Source organism: Neohortaea acidophila, assembly GCF_010093505.1.
Source record: "Neohortaea acidophila strain CBS 113389 unplaced genomic scaffold BDY17scaffold_2, whole genome shotgun sequence".
NCBI lineage: Eukaryota > Fungi > Ascomycota > Dothideomycetes > Mycosphaerellales > Teratosphaeriaceae > Neohortaea > Neohortaea acidophila.
In genome coordinates, this window is record NW_022985511.1 from 252,926 (window position 1) to 275,359 (window position 22,434).

A 22,434-nucleotide genomic window follows, 5' to 3' on the forward strand; every position below is an offset into this window, starting at 1 on the left:
GCGCGAATGATGAGGTTGAGATTCATGGATTTTCTGGAGATTGATAATCGACGCGATAAGAAGTATTCGCGATCGCTGATTGGTCAGCTGTAGACTGCCGAGCGCTGAGCAAGGCTGGACTTTGCCACCCAGTCTTGATGATGGAGTAGAGTACCTAGCCATGCAAATATACAACGCTTTAGCGAAGTCGACCGACAAGCCTTGTATGTTCCGGATAAAGCTTCGAGCTCGATTGGAATCGGGTCATAGAATCATCCGTATTGTCGCCGGCTGCCTGTCGTCTTCCGGCAAGTCTAGCCTGGCAGCTCGATTCAGGCGGTGGTCCTAGGACTGATCACGTCACACTTGTTGCCCGTCGAGCATATCTCTGAACATGTGCACAAATCATAGTCATCGTTCCTACCTCACCCGTCTTCGACATCATCCAACCCCTTGCCCATCACCACACCCAACGCCCTCCTCGCCACGGCAATGTTCCTCTCCAAAGCGCCCAACTTGGCATAAGCCGCCATCAGACTGGGATCTTGACTCTCCACTCGCACCTTTTCCCTCACGCGCACTTCTTGCCCTTTGTACTGGAAAACTTCGTGGGCCTCGTCGTGGAACACTTGTCGGCCCCCTCCCAGCACGGCAGACAATCGATCGCGGAGGGAGAAGCCGGTGTAGGAATGCTGTCCAGATGAACTGGAGACGAAGGAGAGCGGGGTGTTGGTGCCGGTGGTGGAGTAGGCGGGCTCGAGCGTGCGCACGTTCAAGAGAATAGCGGCTTCGGAGATGGTGAGGTGGAAGGAGATGTGATCGGGGAGCGGAGGCTGGAAAGCATCGCCGGGCACAGGGTCTTCATGCCACGCTTTCTGATCCGCCGTCCATCCTCTCAATGCGCCTCTTGCTTCTTGAATGTTGTCGTGCAGTAACATCATCTGACCAGAGATGAAGTCGGCGTTCTTCCTATCGCCTGTCCAGCGCGTGGCGTCTACAACATCGAGGCAGGCATTGATGAGGGTGCGAGTGGTGGCAAGCTGTTCGAGGAAGAGGGTGGAGGCGGCGGGGAGGTTGGAGATGGCAAGACGGAAGGCCGTCTGGCCTCGGGGCACGGGGATGCTGGGGAGTCGCAGGCTGATTTCGCCCTTCATGATGCGTGTGCCTACGCGGGTGATGTAGCCTTTGAGCTGCTCAGACCGCAAGGAGCTCAGCACGAGCGTCGACCCCGGGTCTTGGGGGGCGAGCAAGTCGGCGCATTCTTGTAGGCCGTCTTTGAGGGATTGCAGCGTGTCCTGCAGCGCCTCGAGGAGCCATTCGAGCTCGCGCGCAATGTTATCTTCCTGCTTTTGGAGGAGTTCGTCTGGCGCTATCGGCGGCCAGATTAACGTCGACATGATTCGTCATGGTCTCGCGGTGATGCGGGAATGGCCGTGACGTTCTCACCGCGTCTTTAGACCGGCAGTTGTCGAATGCAGCTCTCGCGATGGAACTTGGCCAAGCTCGAGCCTCATGCGGGATGTGCCGCTGGCTCTACCGCTAAACTGATTCGGGCGTTGCCGGGACGAACGCGGGTTCCATCGAGCATTGGCACGTCGGGCCTTTTCTTCATCTGCTGTTTCCACGCTGCCTGCTGGGCTCTTCGCAACGAGAACAAACATCGACGTGGAGTGTCTGAGACAGAACACACCTTTCTCTTGCACGACTCTCGCGACCGGAATAGTGCTGCACTGAAGAGATACTCGCTCCGGCGCATTTGAAAGGCCAAGCTCGGGCATGACGTAGCTGCCAAAGCTGTTCGCATCGGCCCAACACCCGAACCTTCTTTTCACGCAGTGCACCTCCGCCCGCGCCCAGAACACGCAAGCAGGCGCGCCAACTGTCATCGACGTCACCTTACCGTCTGCGCTCACGCTGCCCGCCGATCCGGGTGACTTCTGCCTTCGCTTCCCTCTGACACCTACATAACCCTTCTCTCCCTCTACCCATCCACCCTCAGCTTCCGACACATCCCGCCCCGCCCATCCTCCGCCCTCCTCCGTGCAAGGTCAAGACGACCTACACCCGTCAGCACTACCACCCACAATGGCAGCCCTAAGTCAGTCCTCCCCTTCTTCCACACGCACCTTCTCAAGTCCCCGCAGCTAACCTCTCCCACGCGCAGGAGCCGGCCTCTCCATCACCTCCATCATCCTCCTCGCCGGCGGCATCGTCCTCCAGTTCTTCGTCATCCTCTCCGGCGTCGTCAACAACTCCGCTCCGGTCAATCTAGTCTACTTCCTGCAAGCCTCCACCGCCGGCATCACCAGCTCCACCGTCTCCCGCATCCCCGCCAACGCGCGCTGGACCTTCTTCGCCCTCTGCGGCGAAGCCAATGGCCACAATGCCAACTGCCACCAAGTCCATCCCGCCTTCCCCTTCAATCCCCCCGGCAGAGAGAACTTTGGCACCATCCGCGGCATCCCATCCCAGTTCATCGGCACCGATAGGTACTACTACCTGAGCCGCTTCGCCTTTGCCTTCTTCCTCATCGCCCTCTTCTTCGCCGTCGTCTCCTTCTTCCTCTCCGCCTTTGCCCTCTGCGCGCGTCTCGGCGCCTACCTCACCGGCCTCACCACCATGCTAGCCCTCTTCTTCCAGATTGTCGCCGCATCCCTGATCACGTGAGTACCATTCCTCCAAACCTGCCAACCAAAACCCAATTTACTGACACTCCTCTACAGTGCCTGGTCCGTCCTCGGCCGCGACGCCTTTAGGAAAAACGGACAGTCGGCCAAGCTCGGCGCGTACGGCTACGGCTTCACCTGGGCCGCGGCGGCATGCTTCCTCCTCTCCACCATCCTCTTCTGCGTCGGCGGCCGCGCCGACAAGAGCTCCGGCGGCGGCGGCGGCCGCAGCGGCGGATACTTTGGCCGCAAGCGGAGTACGCGCAGCCGCGGCAGCTTCGTGGACAGCGAGAGTGGGAGGCGGGTGAAGGATGAGTACGAGTAATGGTGACGAGGAAGAATTATAATATCTATCCTGGCATTTCTTTCTTTCTCCGACGCACAGAGAATATATCGTCCAGCGTCGTCGCGCGAAATACCAAGCTTGGATGGGGCTGGCTGGGGCGTTTTGGGCCCGCGGGGCAGCAAATACCGATTTTTAACTTGTAATGTATTTCGAAATGTAATCACATACATACTGAAATGATACCAATGACACAAAGACTCATCTATATACGTTTTCGTCTACCTCATTTCACTCGTGTTGCCATTCCATCCCATTCACACGAAATAAGAGTGCTCATACATCCCACAACTCCAACAACGACTGCGCAACCCCATTGCCCCCTTCAACCCCCTCATCGTCCGCCAACTGTTGCGCCAGCATGAGAATGTTATCCCGTCCGAAGCCCGCGCCGGAATGCAGCGTGAATGGATCAAAGCCCCAGTCCTCGCTCCCCGCCGCCGCCGCCGAAGCATGAGGCTGCAACGAAGCGCCGTCCTCGTCTTCTAAGCCGGTGTAGCGTGCATGCGAGGCGTCCCCGCCGCTGCCAGGAGCAGAAACACCTGCGCCGCTTTGGAGGCCAGCAGCGTGCATGCTCTCCCCACTCGCCGCATCACCACTCCCCCTTTCCCCCGCTTCCGAAACAGCAACCGGCGTCGCAGGACTGATGGTCGTCATAGGCGTCTGCGCGAGCAGAATGCTCAACTGCTGGAGTTCCGCTTTGCGCAGCCCGGCCGTCGCGTTGCCGGACTGGATCATGCGGTCGAGGATGTAGTGGGCGTCGGTTGCCCAGCGCGGTTGCTGTGCGGAATGCGGGTGGTGGAAGTCGTGGGTTGTGTTCGGGGTTGTGGTTGTGGTGGTGGTGCTGAGGAAGTGCGGGGCGGTGGTGTGGACTATACATAGGACTACGCTGGAGGAGAAGAGGTCTTCGAGGTGAGAGGAGAGGAAGGTTTCTTTGCGCCGGGCGCGTTAGTTTGTTTCTTCGGGTCGATTTGGGGAAGGAATGCGGGGGAGGCGTACCGAGGAGGTCTAAGTCGCAGAGGGCGCGCAGCATTTGCAGCACGGCTTTGGCGGAGTCGATGCAGGTTTGCAGGAGGGCGGAGATGGGGGATTGCAGCTGCAGGGGTTGCTGTGTGCTGGGACTGTTCGCGTCGGAGATGCACTTGGTTAGGATGCCGATTACGAGGGGTCGGGTGGTGAGGACGATGCACTGTTTATAGATTGTCAGTCCCTGGGCGTGGTGTCTGAAGGACGAGTATGGGACGCACGTGATGGTAGGCGAGCGTCAAGTGTGTAGACACTCGGGACAGTCCCCCTACCGCGCCCTCCCTCCTCGGCCCGATTAGATTGTCAAGCTCGAGGGAAAGGTCGGCGAGGATGCAGAGAATGCTCCGTGTCTCTGGGAGGAAGGAGCTGCTGAGTGGTCCTCCAACCGCATAGACCACTGCGTTTTCATCAGCAAGTATATCGGAGACGTGAAGACATTAGAGAGGCATACTGTTGAGGATACGTGCCGTGACACGCGAAAGCCGGACCTGAAGCGTCAACGCCATGGCACGTGGGGAGGAGACGACGTCGGAGGGAAGCGGCGTGGTGATGTCTTCGTCCCGAATGGAACACGGCGCTCCGATGAGGGCGGAGAATTCCTGATCTAGAGCGTAGAGACTCCACCAGAGGTTACTGCATCGATTTGAGAGCGCTCGACCGTGCGTTTCTTCTGGACATTCGCGGTGGATCCCGCTGATGAAACAGAGACGCAAGGCTTGCCCGATCTATCGCCGTAGTGTCAGTGCCAGAAGCGTCATATGAGATGCTGCCGAGCTACCATACATATTTGAAGGCAGTAGCTCTCATGTCGAGAGCCTGCAAGTAAATTGCCGCCAGGCATAGCACCTCGATCTCCGTCAGCCGATCGCCGAAGATGTCGTGCGAATCCGGAAGCAAAGCCAGCGCACGAGAAGCATACTCCCAGCCGGGAGGATTTGACGTGTCCGGGGTGTGAGCGAGGAAAGCCTTGCCAAATCCAAGGACAAGCAGAAACTGCGCAAACCACAGTCTGTTCGACTTGGCGATTCCAAGCGGGTCCTGGTAGAAGCGATGGAGGAGCGGTTCAAAAGAATCCTCGCAGACGAAGCGGTAGACCTGGCCGAGGTGGAATTGAAAGGTGTTGTAGAGGTAGAGGGAGAAGTCGATGGACGGGAGTCCGCTGACGTCGGGCTGAGCGTCATCGGGGAGATGAGACCAGGAGACGGTGAAGGCCACGCCGTCCAGGTTCATGGGGTAGATGAGGCGGTCGCCCTGATGGCCGCAGCCTTCGAGTACGGCGATGACACGGCGGCAGAAAGACCAGGTGGAAGAGGGGCCCAGGAAGCCTGAGGCTAATGTCAGTGTCTTGGGAGCAATCCGGTGTCATACGCGAGTCACTTTGGACGTACATGGTCTTCCCCGGCCATCACGGATGAAGGATCGGCTATTGATCAATGGGTTGAGAGCAAAGTCCGCATCGCTGGTGTCCGTGTCTACCGTGGCGCTCCGATCCTGGGAGACGGCAGAAAACTGGTGCGGCGAAGTCTGCGGAGCCTCAAAAGTAGCGGATGGCGTCGCGGTCGTGTGAGCTGGCGCAGTAGAGGTAGATGGAGGCTGCGAGCCAGACGACACGCGAGCCTGCAAGCGACACTGGTTCTCCAGCCGGCGCAGATAGGCCTCGGAGACGGAGATGCGGTTGGAGGACTCGGCGAAGACGCATTCGCGGCGCAGGTGCACGCACTTTTCGCATGGCTGCCGGCCAGAGCACTTGACCTTGCGCTTGCGGCATCGCTCGCATCTGGTGGGGAAGAATCAGCGCCTATGGTGCCCCGGTGGGTGAAGACGGAGACCTACGCCTTGCTGGTGCGTGCCGATGCCGCCGACGTGTCTGCACCGCTGTCACCCTCCATCATCCGTGCTCGGTGGCGTGCGATGTCGCTATGCGTGGACGGAGGTGTGGTCCTTGAGTGCACGCGTGGTTGGGGGCGGAGGAAAGGGCCGAAGGGTGGGTGGGCGTCGATTGGCTGCTGACGCCGGCTCGGCTTTCCGTCCCAAGGCTGCGGCAGAATGCACTCCCTCAATTTATCCAACGACATGTCACACTCCCCAGTATTGGATAGGTCCTTCGGAGGGACGTGCAGTAGCTCCATTATGGTAAGACGTTCACAGTTTTCAACGCTGAGATGGAGATGCGAGAATCTTGACTTCACTCTTGTCAATCCACACCATGTCAAAACAAACGATCAAAGTGCCCAAACCGGGCTGCTACGTCCCAGCAATCACCTTCTTCGATGCCAACGAGGACAAAATCGACCTTCAAGCACAAGCCAAATTCTACAAATACCTCGCGGGCACCGGCTTGCAAGGGCTTGTCATCCTCGGCACCAACGCAGAAACATTCCTCTTGACTCGAGACGAACGACGAACGCTGCTTCAACTGGCCCGGCGGACGGTGCCCAAAGGCTTTCCCATCATCGCCGGAGTCGGCGGCCACTCTACCGCCCAGGTTCTCGAGTACATCCTCGACGCTCACGAGGCAGGCGCAGACTACGCTCTCGTTCTCCCCTGTGCATACTTTGGCAAACAGACGACGCCAGCCGTAGTTCAGCGCTTCTTCAATGAGGTCGCGCGACAATCGCCTCTGCCAATCCTCATCTACAACTTTCCCGGCGTCTGCAACGGCCTCGATCTCGACTCCGACTTGATCACTGCCATTGCCAAACAGAATTCAAACGTGGTCGGCGTTAAATTGACCTGCGGCTCCGTTGCCAAAATCAACCGCCTCGCCGCCGTCTTCCCGCAAGACCGCTTCGCCGTGTTCGGGGGGCAAGCCGACTTTCTCCTCGGTGGACTGGCAAGCGGGAGTGCAGGCTGCATCGCCGCATTTGGAAACATCTTCCCGCGAACCATCGTGGAGATATTCAACCTCTGGAGAGCAGGAAGGCGAGAGGAGGGGTTGAAGTTGCAGTGGGCCGCGGCGTTGGCCGAGTCCCCGACCAAAGCCGGTATTGCGAATACCAAGTATGCGACGGCGGTGTTTGCTGCGCCCAGGGCGGGGATTGAGAATGCGGATGTCTTGTTGAGGCCTAGGCATCCTTATGAAGCGCCCGCTCCTGCTGCGAGGAAGGTGATCGGGGAGGCAATGCGGGAGCTGGATCGATGTGAGCGGACGCTGGGCGGGGGAAGAGGGTCGAAGTTGTGATGAAATCCTCCATCTCGTCTGTAATCGTGCACTGGCTTCTACAGACTCGAAGCATCCACCAGAGTCCGAGTGGAGCAAGCACTTCTGTTGTACGTGTGGCCAACCACGAAACAGCTTCAAGGCTCTCTCATCGGGCAGCAAAGCCGACTCTACTCGCTGTCAATCTCAGTCCATCCCCTTCCAACCCAAATATTGCAACACCACAATTTCACCAGTGCCGGTCAAAAGTACGAGACGATCCGCGGCTTTTCCACAGCCGTGTCCAGCCGCGATGAGGTGTACGCAACAGGTCACGTGAAAGGCTGAATGTTTAAACGGGGCGAGTCGGCAGAGCGAGCAGCGCGGAAGGCCCTGCCGAAAAAGACGTCAATGTTTGCAAGGCGCGTCAGAAATAAATACCATCGAGGCCGATTTCGCATTTCCCGGATCTCTCATCTTCGCCTTTCTCGTTCAGCATGAAGTCTTCAATTGCACAGACGTTGCGTGCTCTCCCTGCACGGCCTATTGGGCGGAATGCGCGGCGGTCGTATGCCAGCATCACGAACAATTGGACTGCTCCGGCTTTCGTGAACGAGGAACCGGTCAGTGTTGTTGAGTCGAGTGACTCAGATGGGGCTTACCACTGACAGAGCGCTTTACCAGAAAACATATGCGCCAGGCTCTGCGGAGAGGAATGAATTGGGAAATGCGATCAAGAGCTTAAGAGCGAAGCTGCCCGAGCAAATCCCCATCAAGAGCCAAGGGAAAATCGTAAGAGACCACAACAACTTCTAAACATGTCAGGACTGAAGGATGGCTACAGATCAACGACAAATACTCCGAGCATCAAATCAACCCCTCCCGCCTCCAAGAAACCGTCGCCCACTTCGCCAGCGCCACGCCGCAGAATGTCGAAGCCTGTATTGAAGCCGCTCTCGCCACGCGCCAAACATGGGGCACGCTACCCTTCCGAGACCGCGCAGAGGTGTTCTTAAAAGCAGCAGATCTCATCGCCGGCCGCTACCGATCGGACATCGTGGCGGCGACGATGCTAGGTCAGGGCAAGAATGCCTGGCAAGCGGAGATCGATGCCGCGGCCGAGATTTGCGATTTCTTCCGCGCGTACGTCTACGAGGGTGCGAGAGTTCAGATGGAGCAGCCGAATGTGGCGCACACGAATGGAGTCGAGAACTGGATTGAGCAGCGGCCGTTGGACGGGTTCGTGTACGCCGTCACGCCGTTCAATTTCACCGCGCTCGGGGCCACACTCGTGGGCGCGCCGGCGATTATGGGGAATCCCGTGATCTGGAAGCCTTCCCCCTTCGCCGTCCACGCTTCCTGGCTGCTGCATCAGATTCTCATCGAGGCTGGATTGCCGCAGGATGTCGTTCAATTCTTGCCGGGCGATGCAGAGATGATTTCGGACATTGTGCTCAATCGCCCGGAGTTCTCGGGTTTGTCGTATATTGGATCCACGGCTGTGCTGAAGCACTTGATGGGCACGATTGGCAAGGCTACCGCCGAAGGCAAATATCAGAACTTCCCTCGAGTCGTGGGTGAAGCTGGAGGGAAGAATTACCACCTCATCCACGCATCGGCGAACGTCGATCATGCGGTCAAGAGCACGGTGCGTGCTGCGTTCGAATTGTCCGGCCAGAAATGCTCGGCTTGTTCGCGAGCATACGTCGCCGAGTCGATCTGGCCGCAGTTCAAGGAGGCTTTGGTCAAAGAGACGTCTGCCTTGAAAGTCGGCGATCCGGAAGACTATGTGAACTTTGTCAATCCCGTCATCCACGAGCGAGCGTTCGACTCTTTGCAGACAGTAATCACGAACGCCAAGAACGATGCAGCATTGGAGCTCATCACTGGAGGCAAAGCAGACAAATCCAAGGGCTACTACGTCGACCCAACCGTCTACACAGCCACGGATCCTCGACACGACATCATGAGCCGCGAGCTCTTCGGCCCCATCCTCGCCGTGCACGTATATCCTGACAGCGAATTCTCCAAAATGCCAGAGCTCATCGACACCACCTCATCGTACGGTCTAACCGGTGCCGTCTTCGCGGAAGACCAGGAAGCCATTCGCTTTGCGAAAGATGCGCTGAGTCAAAGTGCCGGCAACTTCTACATCAACAGCAAATGCACCGGCGCAGTAGTTGCGCAACAACCCTTCGGAGGCGCGAGGGCGAGCGGAACGAATGACAAAACGGGGACGATGAGTTTGCTGCTGCGGTGGACGAGTCCGAGGACGGTGATGGAGGGCTCCACGCCGTTGGAGAACGTATTGTACCCTTCCAACGAGGTGTGAGTTGCGTCGGAACGAGCGGCATAGATGATAGACGATTTGCGATCATGAGCGTATCCTTTGATCCTTCACGCTCCAACGATCGGATTCTTCTTTGTCACCATGCATGCTCGACATCATTTTGTGTCGTGTGACGGAGAGATAAGGCTGTAGCAACGTCGGGTGCCCACATTGCACTTTGAGCAGATGTACTGCCCCACAGCCGGTGGGTGCGGAGGTCGGATCCGTTATCGTCGGCAGGGTCTCCCATGGCGTGGCAAGTCTTGGACTGCTTCCAACTTACGGCGTAGCGTATGATGCTGGTGGACTGCGTAGATCTTTACCCCTCTCAAGGAAGAACAGGCCTCTCGATAGCGATGCTGACATCCCGGACATTCAATATGTATGTCGTTGGAGACCCCCTTCTCCGTCCCTTGGACGGTCTCCATCGACACACGACATGGAGGATATCAAGGACACAAGCTCCGCGAAGTCGTCGGGCTTCGAAGCCGACGTCAAGAGCAGCACGGGCAAGCTCGAATCCCAGACCTTCGTTGAAGACACCACCGACGCATCGTTCTCCACTCTCAGCGATGAGGCAGATCTCGACGACCGCGACATTGTCGCCGGCACCAAGGCGTCCATCGCCGACGCCGTCCACGCCGCCGTGCGGGAGGAGGATGCGCACGAGCCGGCCAACACGCTGCGAGCCTGGATTCTCGGTTTCATGTTCGTCACCGTCACCTCGGGAGTCAACATGTTCTTGTCCATGAGATCTCCGGCCGTCACGATCCCCACTGTTGCCGTCATCCTCTTGGTCTATCCCATCGGCGTCTTCTGGGCTCGCGTCATGCCCACCCGAGTCTTCCACATCTTCGGGGTATCCTGGAGTCTCAACCGCGGACCGTGGAACATCAAAGAGCACACCACCGTGACGCTGATGGCGAACGTGGTCTTCGGGTATGCGTACAGCACCGATGCTCTGCTGGCCCTGCAAGCGAAGCCGCTGTACAATTTGAATCTCGGCTGGGGCTTCTCTCTGCTCTTTACGATTTCCAGCCAACTAATTGGAATTGCGTTGAGTGGGCTGTTCCGGCGCTTCGTCGTCTGGCCGGCCATCATTACTTGGCCGCAGAACTTCTCGACCACCACGCTGCTGTATGCGTTGCATGACAAAGCGAAGACCGACCCGGCCAAGGCCAATGGGTGGTCGATTTCGCGGTATCGGTACTTTTTGTATGTCGGCGCGGCATCGTTTACCTACTACTGGATTCCTGCGACTCTTTTCCAGGGACTGTCGGTCTTTTCCTTCCCAACGTGGATCGCGCCCGACAATGCTGTCGTCAATCAATTGTTTGGGGGCTTCACTGGCCTCTCATTGCTGCCGCTCACCTTCGATTGGACGTATGTGATTGCATACCTCCAGGACCCCTTGCTGTCGCCTACAATCTCTCACGTGAACGTCCTGGTGGGCCTGATCGTCTTCATCTTCATCACGACCATTGGTATATCCTACTCTGGTGCGCTGTACACCGCGTACCTTCCCATCAACACTTCCACCACTTTCGACAATACTCAACAGCAGTATGACCCGCAAAGGATTCTGGGCCCGGGCTTCAGCTTTGATCTGGAGAAGTACAAGAAGTATTCGCCCTTATTCCTCGCTCCCACGTTCGCCCTCAACTACGGTCTCAGCTTCGCGGCCCTGACCGCATCAATCGTGCACGTCGCCCTGCACCATGGCAAGAGCCTCTGGTATCAGCTGAGAGCGGCCAAAGACCAAGTGGCCGACGTGCACTACTCGATGATCAAAAAGTACAAGGAATGTCCCGACTGGTGGTACCTGGTGCTGTTCCTCGTCTCCATGGCTCTGGGCCTCGTCACCGTGGAAGTCTGGCCCTCCCAGCTGCCGTGGTGGGGCTTCTTCGTCTCCGTCCTCATTGCTCTTGTCTTCATGATCCCCTGCTGCATCATCCTGGGCATCACCAACATCCAGCTCTCGCTCAACGTCATCTCGCCGTACATTGCCGGGTACATTTTCCAGGGCAAGCCGGTGGGCGTGATGATTTTCAAGGTCTATAGTACTATCGTCCTCGGCCAGGCGCAGGTGTTTTCGGCGGATCTGAAGCTTGCGCAGTATATGAAGGTGCCGCCGCGCATTACCTTTGCCGCGCAGATTTCTGCGGCCGTGTGGGCGTGTTTTGTGCAGATTGCCGTGCTCAACTGGACGCTTGCGAATATTGATGGTGCTTGCACGGCTGATCAGGTCAACCATTTCACGTGTCCAAACGGTACGTTCACGACAATCGCATTTGATATTCCAACACACTGACCATGAAACAGGCCGGACGTTCTTCGGATCGAGCATCGTCTGGGGCCTCATCGGTCCCCATCGCATGTTCGGCCCAGGATCAATCTACGCCCCACTGAACTGGTTCTGGTTCATCGGCTTCGCCCTCCCCATCGCATTCTGGGTGCTAACACGCATCTTTAAAAAGAGCAAAGCCCTCAAAGTGCTACACGCCCCCATCATCCTCGGAGGCATGGGCTGGCTCCCCCCCGCAACCCCGCTCTCCTTCTCCTCGTGGGCAATCGCCGGGCTCATCTTCAACTACGGCATCCGCAAACGCTTCCATGGCTGGTGGTCGCAGTACAACTACCTGACTGCCGGGGCGATGGATTCCGGGCTGTTGATTGCGACCGTCATCATCTTTTTGGCCATTACTTTGCCTGGGGCAAAGGTGCCGCAGTGGTTTGGGAATGTGCAGGTGTTTGAGACGGAGGATGCGCTGGGAACGGCGATTCGGAAGGTTGTTCCGGCTGGAGGCACGTTTGGGCCCAAGACGTGGGCGTAGGCGTAGAGATAATGTGAGAACAGTAGCTCTCGGTTTACATTGGTAGGCTCGAAAGACTGTCGTCGTTGTTTTCGGCGTGCTGGTCTGCCGCACAATCCATTGCACGTGAGTCTTGTTAGCAATTTGGTTATCGCGTCAAAAGGGATCATGCTTTCCGGCCTTTGACGATCGCAGGAGCACGCTAGCGTGCAGTGACGTTGCGGTGAAGTCGGGGGTTGTCGGGGATGGCGGGGGCCAAAGGGTGGAGTGGTGAAGTGTTCAGGGCAGGCTTCGGCTCGCCCTTCCGTCCTCCGATATACGGCGCCAGATGCTGAGTCAACTGCTTGCTCAGCCTCAGGCTGTGAGTTGGGCTACTTTGGCTACATATCCACACAATACCTACCAAGCATCTCCAATTCTTCACAACCTAGCTTCAGGAGAAGCTTGTAGGCGGAAGCAAAGATGGTGCTCAATCGGCCTCATGGGCTCATGGCGGTCAAGTCGCTTCCCAGCCCGGCTCAACAGTTCATCCAAGACGTCAGCGCCGACCTTCGAGATCTCACGGAGTTCTACAGCATTTCTTTCTCGCCCACAAGCCTCACCCGCAAGCTGGACTACATCAAGGATCGCCGCGCCGAACTCGACAAGATCGACTTTGACCAGCTGGATCAGGAGGGCCAGATTGACTGGCTGCTTATCCGTGGCTTCCTCAAGAGGCAAGGGCGACAGCTGCATGCGGCCTCGGAGAAGGTCAAGGAGTTGCATCACCTCCTTGACTCCTGGGCGCCTTCTTTGATTCAGATCTGCGAAGACAGGCAGCGAGTCCTTCCTGTAGATGGGCAGACTGTCGCCGGCCAGCTCTCTCGTGCACAGGTGGAGATCCGCTCCTTATGTGAGTCGATCAAAGCTGGCAAGACGACTGCGAAGACTACCAAGGAGAAGCTGGCGGCCGAGCGTGCAGCACAAGCCGTGACCGAGCTACAACATCATATGCAAGAATGGTTCGAGTTCTACAATGGCTACGACCCTTTACTATCGTGGTGGATTGCCGAGCCGTGGAAGGAACTGCCTACTTGTATGAGTGCCTACGCCGACCTCATCCGCGAGAAGCTTGTTGGAATCGAAGACAAGGACGAGATCATTGGACAACCCGTGGGCAGGCAGGCGTTACTGGATGAGTTGGAGGCGGAAGTCATTGCATACACGCCGGAGGAGCTGATTGAGATTGCGGAGCGCGAGTATGCTTGGTGTGAGAAAGAGATGATTCGTGCGTCAGAGAAGCTGGGCTTCAAGGACTGGCATGATGGTCTGGAGCATGTCAAGACTACTTATGTAGCGCCTGGCGAGCAGCCTTTGGTAAGGATGTCCGCTATGCAGTGCGAACATGTTCTCTGACTATGGGACTAGATGATCCGAGCTCTGGCGGAGGAAGCCATGGCGTACGTTAAGAAACACGACATGATCACCACGCCCACGATTGCGAACGAATGCTGGCGTACGACGATGATGTCCCCGGCGCGGCAAAAGGTCAATCCCTTCTTCCTCGGCGGTGAGCGGATCATCGTCTCCTACCCGAAAACAGAGCAAAGCCACGAAGACAAGCTGATGAGCATGCGGGGAAACAACCCGGCCTTCTCCCGCAGCACCGTCTTTCACGAATTGATTCCCGGGCATCACCTACAATTCTACTACCTCGACCGCTGGCGGCCATACCGGACACTGTTCATGACACCCTTCTGGACTGAAGGTTGGGCATTCTACTGGGAATTCATCCTGTGGGATCGCGGCTTCCCCGGACAAGTGTCACAGAAGTATGCCACGAATGAGGCCGAGAACCGGATCGGCATGCTGTTTTGGCGGATGCACCGTTGCGCGCGCATCGTCTTTTCCCTCAAATTCCATCTCGGTGAGATGACACCGCGAGAGTGCGTGGACTACCTCGTTCAAAAGGTGGGGCATGAGCGAGCGACGGCAGAGGGAGAAGTGCGGAGATCGTTCAATGGCGAGTACAGTCCGCTCTACCAGGCGGGTTACATGCTCGGTGCGCTGCAACTGTATCAATTGCGCAAAGAGCTCGTCGGCACGAGCGGCGCGGGATGGAGCGAAAAGGCCTTCCACGACCGCGTGATGAGGGAAGGCGTGATGCCGATAGAGCTGCTGCGCGCCTTGCTGAGCGGGGAGAGGCTGAAGCGGCAACGATCGCCGTGCTGGAGGTTCTACCAGCCTCGATGATACCCTCCGAAAGTCTATTGCCGCAACTAACCATCAGAAGCGTGGGCACTACCGTATCAGTGGATCAGACCAAAGCCGGCTTCACACCATCGCCCGCCCCCACACGTGCAGGCCCAGACTGCTGCCTAGTTTGTGTACGGGTCGGCTAGCCAGGGCGGAAAATTGAGCAAATGGGGTATTCTTGTCGAACATCGCAGCAACGACGCCTTCACACTCACAATGTGTGAGAGAAGCAAGCAGCTTGACCGCAAGTGCTGGCTCGGAGTAGTGAGCAAATGCGGCAAATGCTGGCACAAGACCGAGAGGCTCAGAGACTAATGCCGGACCCTGGTGAAAGCTTCGCCACTTTATTTGTTACTTATGCAGGTCGGGAAGAGTTACATACGACCACACGACCTGGGGTTACGTGGGCACGGTGGCGAGTCAGGACTACGGGGCATCACGCCCACCCCACGCCTCGGATAACCAAGGCCTTGGCTCTCCACGGGGTAGATGCTTGGGTACACTTGCGCGCGACATATCTACCGAAATGATACGGCGACGGGCAAAATTGAAGCAATGAGGTGGCGGTGCCTATCACGACGAGCAGAAAATGCCCGGCTGGGACGGATGATACCTCCGGAAATTAGGGTTTGCCGTCGACGCGCCAATCGACTACTTTTCACCTTCCAGAAACGTCGGATTGTGGATTAGTATAGAGCGCGCATGGGCCACACCAACGACACCGACTGCGCGCGCATTGGGTCCGCTGCATCTGGGACCAAAGATTTGCAGTAGCGTGGCGAGGATAGTCCAGCATGGGAAAACTATGTAAGGGCGGGCGTCGCCCCTCTGCGGCCAGGATGTTTGCCATCCCGACCACCTTGGAGCTGGACGACTTGCAATCATGCGTTCCTCTCTCTACGTGCTGTTGAGCACTGCGCTCACTGCCTTTGCCGTCCCGCCTCTCCCTAGCTATGTCGGCGTTGACCCGGCCAACTCCAATGCCACCAAGGTCCCCGGCACCCTCGCGCACTTTGACCAGTTAATCGATCATGCGAACCCTTCGTTGGGCACATTCAAGCAGCGCTACTGGTGGTACACCGACTACTACAAGGGCCCCGGCTCGCCGGTCATCATGATGACTCCCGGCGAGATCTCCGCCGACGGCTACCAGGGCTACCTGACCAACCAGACTCTCAACGGCCTCGTCGCCCAGGAAGTCGGCGCCGCCACCATCCTGCTCGAGCACAGGTATTGGGGCACTTCCTCCCCCTACACCTACCTCTCCACCGCCAACATGTCCTACCTCACCCTCGAGAACAACATCCAGGATCTCACCTACTTTGCCAACAACGTGAAGCTGCCCTTTGCGAAGTCGGCCACGAACGCCAAGGATGTCCCCTGGGTCCTCATCGGTGGTTCGTACTCCGGCGCTCTCACCGCCTGGACTTTCGACTTGGCCCCCGGCACTTTCTGGACTGGCCTTGCCACCAGCGGGCCCGTCCAGGCCATCTCCAACTTCTGGGAGTACTTTACCCCCGTCCAGGCGGGTATGCCGCAGAACTGCAGCACCGATGTCAACCTTGTTCTCGACCACATTGACTCGGTCTTCGCGAAAGGTACGATCACACCGATATGATCTTATTTCGTCACTTCTCGGATATGCTAACAACACGCTGTAGGATCCGCAAGCGAGGTCACCGCCTTGAAGAAGTCCTTCGGCCTCGAGGCCATCGAGCACCCCGGTGACTTTGGCGCGGCCATCGAAAATGGCCCGTGGCTCTGGCAAGAACGCCAATTCTTCCTGCCCTCCGCCTTCTTCACCTTCTGCGACTACGTCGAGAATGCCGAGAACACCACAAACACCACGAGCCCCTCTCAGTTGCCGGGCGCCGGCGGTGTCGGTCTGAGCAAGGCCCTCGCCGGTTACGCCAAGTGGTTCAGCGAGGTGTACCTTCCGGGCTCCTGCGCCGCCTACAACTACCCGGTGTGGAGCTCCAACAGCAGCGTGGGTTGCTACAACACCTACAATGCCGACAGCCCCTTCTACACCGACCGCACCCTCAACAATACCATTGACCTCCAATGGTGAGTGTAATTGAGCCCGCCCTGACTTGGCAAGGCAGCTGACATGACACACAGGTACTGGATGCTCTGCAACCAGCCTTTCGGCTACTGGCAAGACGGCGCGCCCGCTGGCCAACCCACCCTCGCCTCCCGCTACGTCACCGCTCAGTACTCCACCCGCCAGTGCGAGCTCTTCTTCCCCAAGGGCCCGCAAGGCCAGACCTACGGCATCGCCGAGGGTCGCACAGAGACAGAGGTCAACACTTGGACAGGAGGATGGGAGATCACCAATGTTACAAGATTGGTCTACACGAACGGCCAATTCGACCCGTGGCGTGATGCCACCGTCTCCTCGACTTACCGCCCCGGCGGCCCGCTTCAGAGCACCGCCAGACTCCCCGTGAACATGGTTCCCGACGGTGGACACTGCACAGATCTCCTCACGCAGAACGGCCTGGCCAATCCCGGTGTCAAGGCTGTGCAAGACGCGGAGATTTCGCAGCTCGTTGGCTTCCTCAAGGAGTGGCCTGGCTCCAACAACGGAGGCTGGGGTGGCTCCAACGGCGGAGGCTGGTAATACGGGCAGTAGAGTGTAAGAGAAAAGCATCGGACAAAAGTTGTAGATACTTTATGCATAGCAGATACAATCGTTATTCCTCATTGTCGTCTCATTCCTCGCTCAAAGAGAGCGTTTCGCTAAAACTACCCTACAATCAAGCGATAGAGTCCTTTCGCTTCTTCTAGACTCTCCGACTTGCTGACTCGACAGCAACGCCCAAATCCCCCCTCACGTGCCTAAAATCAAGAATTAGCGATGACGCTGGAGTAGCGCATGCATGCATTCCGTCCCTGAATATAGTGTGGGGATAGCGCACACCCTTGCGCCGCAGATCCAAGTGCTGACCCGCGCATCCGTGGAAGGGGACTCCGCGCGAGGGCGGAAGGCTCGTCCGCCTTTCTCCTCCATCCACCAACGACAATCTGATCCGACCGCTCTATCGGATCGCCAATCCCGTCCATCAACTGGGGAAGTGGGTTTGGGCTACGCTGGCTTCACTGCCTGCTTTCCATCGCGTGCCAGCAGCTTCCCCGCTTCAAGTGGATGAGTGCGTGAACCTGGGGTCGGGATGTGGACGCTTTGCCTTGCTCATTACATCATTCGCGTTGATATGCGGCCTTGTGAGCCCGGAGGGTGCATCGCTTTCGACTGCGATCAACATGTCCGCTTCCCGGGTGTATCTTATCGTCGACGGTGGAGGGCGGAGGGATGTCATACTGCGCAGATCGTCACACGCTATGGGGGAGAGGGGGCCTAAGCGACTTCGTCCGGTGAGCAGGAGGAGGAGGTGTGTGATCTGGGTATATAGCGCTGGATCTTCGTTCTGCCCCGATCACCCAGCGATGACAAGTCTGCTTTCAATGCCTGTTTCGTTGCACAATGGTCAACCTCCGGACATTATCTCTTGCCTCCAGCCTCGTGCTGCAATGCAGCGAGGCTAGCACTTCCAAGCCTTGTCAGTCCTTCTCACAACTCACACAGGGTCACCATACTGACGCCTCCCCTAGTGGTCCCGTTCGCATATCAAGACATTCCCCTAGGCAGCATCAGCCCCAATGGCTGGCTACGCGCCGAGATGGAAACCGAAGCCGCCGGCCTAGCAGGCCACCTCTACGACTTCTACGAATTCGTGCACAAGTCCTCGTGGCTCAACGGCACGGAGGAGTACAGCGGGCTCAACGAGGCCTACCCCTACTGGATCAACGGGCTGGTGCCTCTCGCCTACGGCCTCGACAATCAACGCCTCAAAGACCAAGTGCACGCATCGACGGAGTACGTGCTGCAGCACAAAGTCGCGCCCGATGGCTGGATTGGGCCGGAGAAGGGAGGGTATCGCTTGTTGTGGGCGCGGACGCTGCTGTTCCTGGGCTGGACGAATTTAGTTGATGCGAATGCCACTTGGGAGGAGCCGATTGTGACGGCGATGCATAACTTCAACAAGCTGATGAATACCATGCTCAAGGACAACGGGACGGGGATTGTGCAGCAGGCTGATGGCGTGCTGGACGCTGGGTACTATTTTTGGTTTCGGTCCCGGACGCAGGATATGATGGTCAGGTGAGTTTGTCCTCGTATCATAACGTACCTCACGCGCTGACGATTGGCGTCCAGCTTGCAATGGCTCTACGATAAGCATCCCATGGGCCAAGAAGCTATGTTGCTGGAGAACATGCAGTTACTCCATCACTACGGCTACAAGTGGGAGAATTACTTCAAATGGGGGACGTACATCTACCAAGACCTGTACACCGTGCCGAATCGACTTACGAATGAGTACTTTCAATTCTTGCACGGTGTCAACGTTGGAGAAGGTGAGTCAAGCCGTGCTATGTACTTGCGAGTCAAGTAGCGCTGACGAACGTGTTCAGGTCTGAAGGCTGCCGCCGTCATTCGACGCTACACTTATAACGACAGTCTGATCCAGACGGCAATCGATGGGGTATGGCAAGAGTCCTAGAGACACCTTTCCGCGTAGCTAAAGTTCGATTCAGGTGAACTGGACGATGAAGTACCATGGTGCAGCCTCGGGGACGGTCCTGGCCGACGAGCGTGAAGACGGCGTCAATCCGTATTACGGCTCGGAAACCTGTACTGCCGTGGAAGTCATCTTTTCCCAAGCGTACAACTACCGTGCTCTGGGCAATGGCTTTTTCGCGGACGGCGCAGAGCTGGCGGCCTACAACGCTCTCCCCGGTGCAATGACTGGTGACTGGTGGGCACACGTATGACGATCCCCAGTAGCTCCCTCATTCGTTCCTGGGAACTGACTCTTCAACCACAGGTCTACATGTCTCAGCCGAATCAGCCTTACTCGAAGAATCTCAGCGAGACCCCATTCTACGACGTGAACACCGTCGGACAGACGTTCGGTCTGGAACCAAACTACCCCTGCTGCACCGTCAACCATCCGCAAGGTCTTCCTAAATTCACTCAGAGCGCCTATCTCACTCTCGGCGATGCGGGTCTGCTCCACGCGTTGTTGAGCCCTACGACCGTCACCACCACCCTAGGGAACGGGGCCAAAGTGACAGTCGAATGCAATACCAACTACCCCTTCGACGACGACCTCTACTACACCGTCTCCAGCACCGCAAGCTTCGACTTCTACGTCCGCCAACCCGGCTGGTCTCCAGGCTCCACCCTGACCGCCAGCGACGCCTCAACCTCATCAAGCTTCGACGCAGCCACGGGCCTCACGAAAACGAGCCTCCCAGCCGGCAAATCCACCCTCAAATACAGCATCACGACGCCCAACATCCGCACGGAGCCGCGCGCCAACGACACCATCTCCGTCTTCCGCGGCCAAGTGCTGTACGCAGCGCACATAGGCAGCGAAGTCACCTCCACCGGCCCGCACAACTACTACACCCAAGAACTGTACCCGGCCGACTACGCGCCGCCGCAGTCGCGCGACTACGTCATGCTCAACACCACCGAGTGGAACATGGCCGTCGACCCCAGCACGCTCGTCTACCATGCTGCGAACGCGAGTGCGGCGGATGGCGCCTCTGCCCCTGGCTCGCTGCCGACGCCGATCTTTGCGCCTGGCAATCCGCCCTTCTACATGACTGTGCAGGCGTGTTTGATTGATTGGCCTCTTTTCTTGGGCTCTACGCCTGGATGGCCGATTCCGTTGAGCGAGAGGAAGTGCTTGGGCGATACGTTTGAGGCGAAGTTGGTGCCGTATGGCAGTGCGGAGTTGCGGATGACGGAGTTGCCGACAATCAGCTTGAAGTGAGAAACCACAGAGAAGAATGGATTGAATAGGAAGACAGACACACTCGTTCTTGTCTTTATGAAGGTCTAGATATCCGCACTGTGCAAGTCGCGCTTGTACCGTTCCTTCGCTCGCTGCGCCGTCTCGTCGAAGTTGACGTGCGGCTCGGGGTAGCCCAGCTTCTGGAACTCTTCCTTCGAAAGTCGATCGTAAGGGGCGAAGATAGCTTTACCTGGGACGTCTTTCAGCTCCGGGACCCATTTGCGGATGTAGTCGCCGTTCTTGTCGCATTTCTCCGCCTGCGTGATGGGGTTGAACATGGTGTAATCTAGTTCAGTAGTTAGTACTATAGCCATTTGATGAGTGAGATTCGGTACGGGCCATGACTTACTCGGCTCCCACCCGTTGGTGTTATTCGACATGTCCCAATCAACCAGATGCTCGGCGAAATACCTCTCCCCCCGTCGATAATCGATCAGCAGGTTCCCGCGCAGGTAAGACGCCGTGTTCATTCGCAGGCGATTATGCATATACGCCTCGTGATTTAACTGCCGCATCCCGGCATCCACAAACGGCACGCCCGTCTTACCCTCACACCACTTCTCCCACCCTTCCTCGTCCTCCTCCCACTGCACGAAGTCGAATTTCAAATTCTGTGGCATATTCATGGAGCCGTGAGGCTTGATGATCATCATGTGGCGGTAGAATTCGCGAAAGACGATTTCACGCACCCAGGAATCGACGCCGACATCGCCGTCGTCGAAGTGCGCGCCTTTGTTCCATTTCTGTGTGGCTTGCAGGACTTCGCGGACGGAGATGATGCCGGCAGAGAAGTAAGGGGATAGGCGACTAGAGTTGTCTTTAGCGGGTTCGATGCGGTGAGCGGCGTATTGGGAGACCTTTTTGTTGAGGAAGTGGTCTAGTCGTTGCATGCCGGCTTCGTGGCCCGGAGGCCAGAGTTTGCGCAGACGGTTTTGTTCGTCTTTGGAGGCAAAGTTCTTGGTCTCTGGGAGGTCGGGTATTGCGGAGCCGAAGAGTTTCTTCAAGGAGGATGCAGTGCTCTTGTCGTTGGCTTCTGGGGCTGGAACGGTGTCGTAGTGCGATGGGTTCGCTTTCGTCTCCGACAGCCACGCTTTGTGGTAAGGCGTGAAGACTTGAATGGGCCCACCCGCGTTGGTGGTGAGGAGAGTGGGCTCCATGGCGGTTTGATCGTGCAGCACTTCAAACGACAGGTCTTGCGCCGCTTGAACCGCTTTGGCAACAGTGATGTCCCGACGGAGCTCATCGACCTCGTACTCCATGTTGGCATAGATGTGAGAGACGTTGTTGTCTTTGACGAACTGGAGCACCTTCTCCGTCTTCTGATTGCGCTCCGGGACTTCCACAACGGTAAGCGGGATGTGCTTATCCTCAAGTTGTTTCTGGAGAATGCGCAAGCTCTCGAGGAGGAAGTCGATGCGCGCTGGCGATGTGCCGTGCCACTCGAGATCCTTGGGGCTGTGCAGATACATGGTGATCAGGCTGCCGCTGCCCTCCTTTGCCTTTTGCGAGGCTTGATGGAGGGCCTTGTTGTCTTCTTGCCGGAGATCTTTGGATCGAAACCAGTGGAGAACATTGCGCGGTTTGTGATCTGAATTGTTCTTCTCCAGAAGCTCATCCAATTGATCGTAAGGCGTGTTGGCGTCGATTTCTTTGGCACGCTTTGGCGTTGGCCGTTTCAACGCCGGGTCTTCCTCCGTAGCACTGTTGGAGCGCGCCTGCTTCTTACGTTTGGGTGCCATAGTCAAAACGGATTGAGCAAACTGTCGACGTAATATGACAGTGTTGATGGGACTGGTAGATGGCAATGAGTGGAAGCAGCGCAAAGAGGCAAACATCAACAACGGGCAAGGAGGATTGTGAAAAGAAAGGGACTTTCTGTACCTGCGTCGGCGCTTGAATGATTTATTCCTGGGCAGCCTACCACGGCCAGAGTAATGGCCAGATGATGGCTCGATGGTGCTTGGCGATCGGATCGACGACCAGTCAAGATCTTGGTTTCGTCCGATCAGATGGAGGGTCCGCAATGGATGATGGAGGTGG

At 57.3% G+C, this 22,434-nt stretch overlaps 10 protein-coding genes across 10 annotated transcripts; 7 read left to right on the forward strand and 3 right to left on the reverse strand.

Moving 5' to 3' along the window:
* BDY17DRAFT_290694 (RAVE subunit 2/Rogdi) lies at positions 1 to 1,442 on the reverse strand. Its single transcript, XM_033732553.1, has one exon. It carries the CDS (start codon positions 1,374 to 1,376, stop codon positions 405 to 407), a length of 972 nt encoding a protein of 323 aa, XP_033592575.1. The 5' UTR covers positions 1,377 to 1,442; the 3' UTR covers positions 1 to 404.
* Positions 1,443 to 1,622: 180 nt separating this feature from the next.
* Positions 1,623 to 3,184, forward strand: BDY17DRAFT_261004 (SUR7/PalI family-domain-containing protein). Its single transcript, XM_033731845.1, has 3 exons — positions 1,623 to 2,077; positions 2,144 to 2,642; positions 2,703 to 3,184. Exons 1-3 carry the CDS (start codon positions 2,065 to 2,067, stop codon positions 2,968 to 2,970), a joined length of 780 nt encoding a protein of 259 aa, XP_033592576.1. The 5' UTR covers positions 1,623 to 2,064; the 3' UTR covers positions 2,971 to 3,184.
* On the reverse strand, positions 3,185 to 5,961 carry BDY17DRAFT_290701 (uncharacterized protein). The gene is made up of 7 exons (XM_033732554.1): positions 5,848 to 5,961; positions 5,403 to 5,791; positions 4,798 to 5,339; positions 4,466 to 4,739; positions 4,236 to 4,411; positions 3,988 to 4,177; positions 3,185 to 3,920 (listed from the first exon to the last, which is right to left on the reverse strand). The coding sequence occupies exons 1-7, from the start codon at positions 5,904 to 5,906 to the stop codon at positions 3,265 to 3,267; spliced, it is 2,286 nt and encodes a 761-aa protein (XP_033592577.1). The 5' UTR covers positions 5,907 to 5,961; the 3' UTR covers positions 3,185 to 3,264.
* Positions 5,962 to 6,053: 92 nt separating this feature from the next.
* Positions 6,054 to 7,533, forward strand: BDY17DRAFT_290703 (dihydrodipicolinate synthetase). The gene has a single exon (XM_033732555.1). It carries the CDS (start codon positions 6,221 to 6,223, stop codon positions 7,193 to 7,195), a length of 975 nt encoding a protein of 324 aa, XP_033592578.1. The 5' UTR covers positions 6,054 to 6,220; the 3' UTR covers positions 7,196 to 7,533.
* Positions 7,534 to 7,804: 271 nt separating this feature from the next.
* Positions 7,805 to 9,485, forward strand: BDY17DRAFT_246345 (Aldehyde/histidinol dehydrogenase; the record flags this gene model as incomplete). The annotated part of the gene is made up of 2 exons (XM_033730719.1): positions 7,805 to 7,945; positions 7,998 to 9,485. 2 exons carry the CDS (start codon positions 7,805 to 7,807, stop codon positions 9,483 to 9,485), a joined length of 1,629 nt encoding a protein of 542 aa, XP_033592579.1.
* A 436-nt stretch (positions 9,486 to 9,921) lies between these two features.
* BDY17DRAFT_245696 (OPT family small oligopeptide transporter) lies at positions 9,922 to 12,316 on the forward strand (the record flags this gene model as incomplete). The annotated part of the gene is made up of 2 exons (XM_033730652.1): positions 9,922 to 11,752; positions 11,805 to 12,316. The coding sequence occupies 2 exons, from the start codon at positions 9,922 to 9,924 to the stop codon at positions 12,314 to 12,316; spliced, it is 2,343 nt and encodes a 780-aa protein (XP_033592580.1).
* A 441-nt stretch (positions 12,317 to 12,757) lies between these two features.
* BDY17DRAFT_320846 (X-Pro dipeptidyl-peptidase) lies at positions 12,758 to 14,527 on the forward strand (the record flags this gene model as incomplete). The annotated part of the gene is made up of 2 exons (XM_033736512.1): positions 12,758 to 13,651; positions 13,703 to 14,527. 2 exons carry the CDS (start codon positions 12,758 to 12,760, stop codon positions 14,525 to 14,527), a joined length of 1,719 nt encoding a protein of 572 aa, XP_033592581.1.
* Positions 14,528 to 15,413: 886 nt separating this feature from the next.
* Positions 15,414 to 17,153, forward strand: BDY17DRAFT_245801 (putative serine peptidase; the record flags this gene model as incomplete). The annotated part of the gene is made up of 3 exons (XM_033730665.1): positions 15,414 to 16,128; positions 16,192 to 16,597; positions 16,652 to 17,153. The coding sequence occupies 3 exons, from the start codon at positions 15,414 to 15,416 to the stop codon at positions 17,151 to 17,153; spliced, it is 1,623 nt and encodes a 540-aa protein (XP_033592582.1).
* Positions 17,154 to 18,014: 861 nt separating this feature from the next.
* On the forward strand, positions 18,015 to 20,373 carry BDY17DRAFT_307593 (uncharacterized protein; the record flags this gene model as incomplete). Its single annotated transcript, XM_033735126.1, has 6 exons — positions 18,015 to 18,090; positions 18,143 to 18,692; positions 18,747 to 18,946; positions 19,004 to 19,074; positions 19,127 to 19,357; positions 19,417 to 20,373. 6 exons carry the CDS (start codon positions 18,015 to 18,017, stop codon positions 20,371 to 20,373), a joined length of 2,085 nt encoding a protein of 694 aa, XP_033592583.1.
* A 65-nt stretch (positions 20,374 to 20,438) lies between these two features.
* Positions 20,439 to 22,133, reverse strand: BDY17DRAFT_320849 (DNA photolyase, FAD-binding/Cryptochrome; the record flags this gene model as incomplete). Its single annotated transcript, XM_033736513.1, has 2 exons — positions 20,439 to 20,680; positions 20,744 to 22,133. The coding sequence occupies 2 exons, from the start codon at positions 22,131 to 22,133 to the stop codon at positions 20,439 to 20,441; spliced, it is 1,632 nt and encodes a 543-aa protein (XP_033592584.1).
* Positions 22,134 to 22,434: the final 301 nt, after the last annotated feature.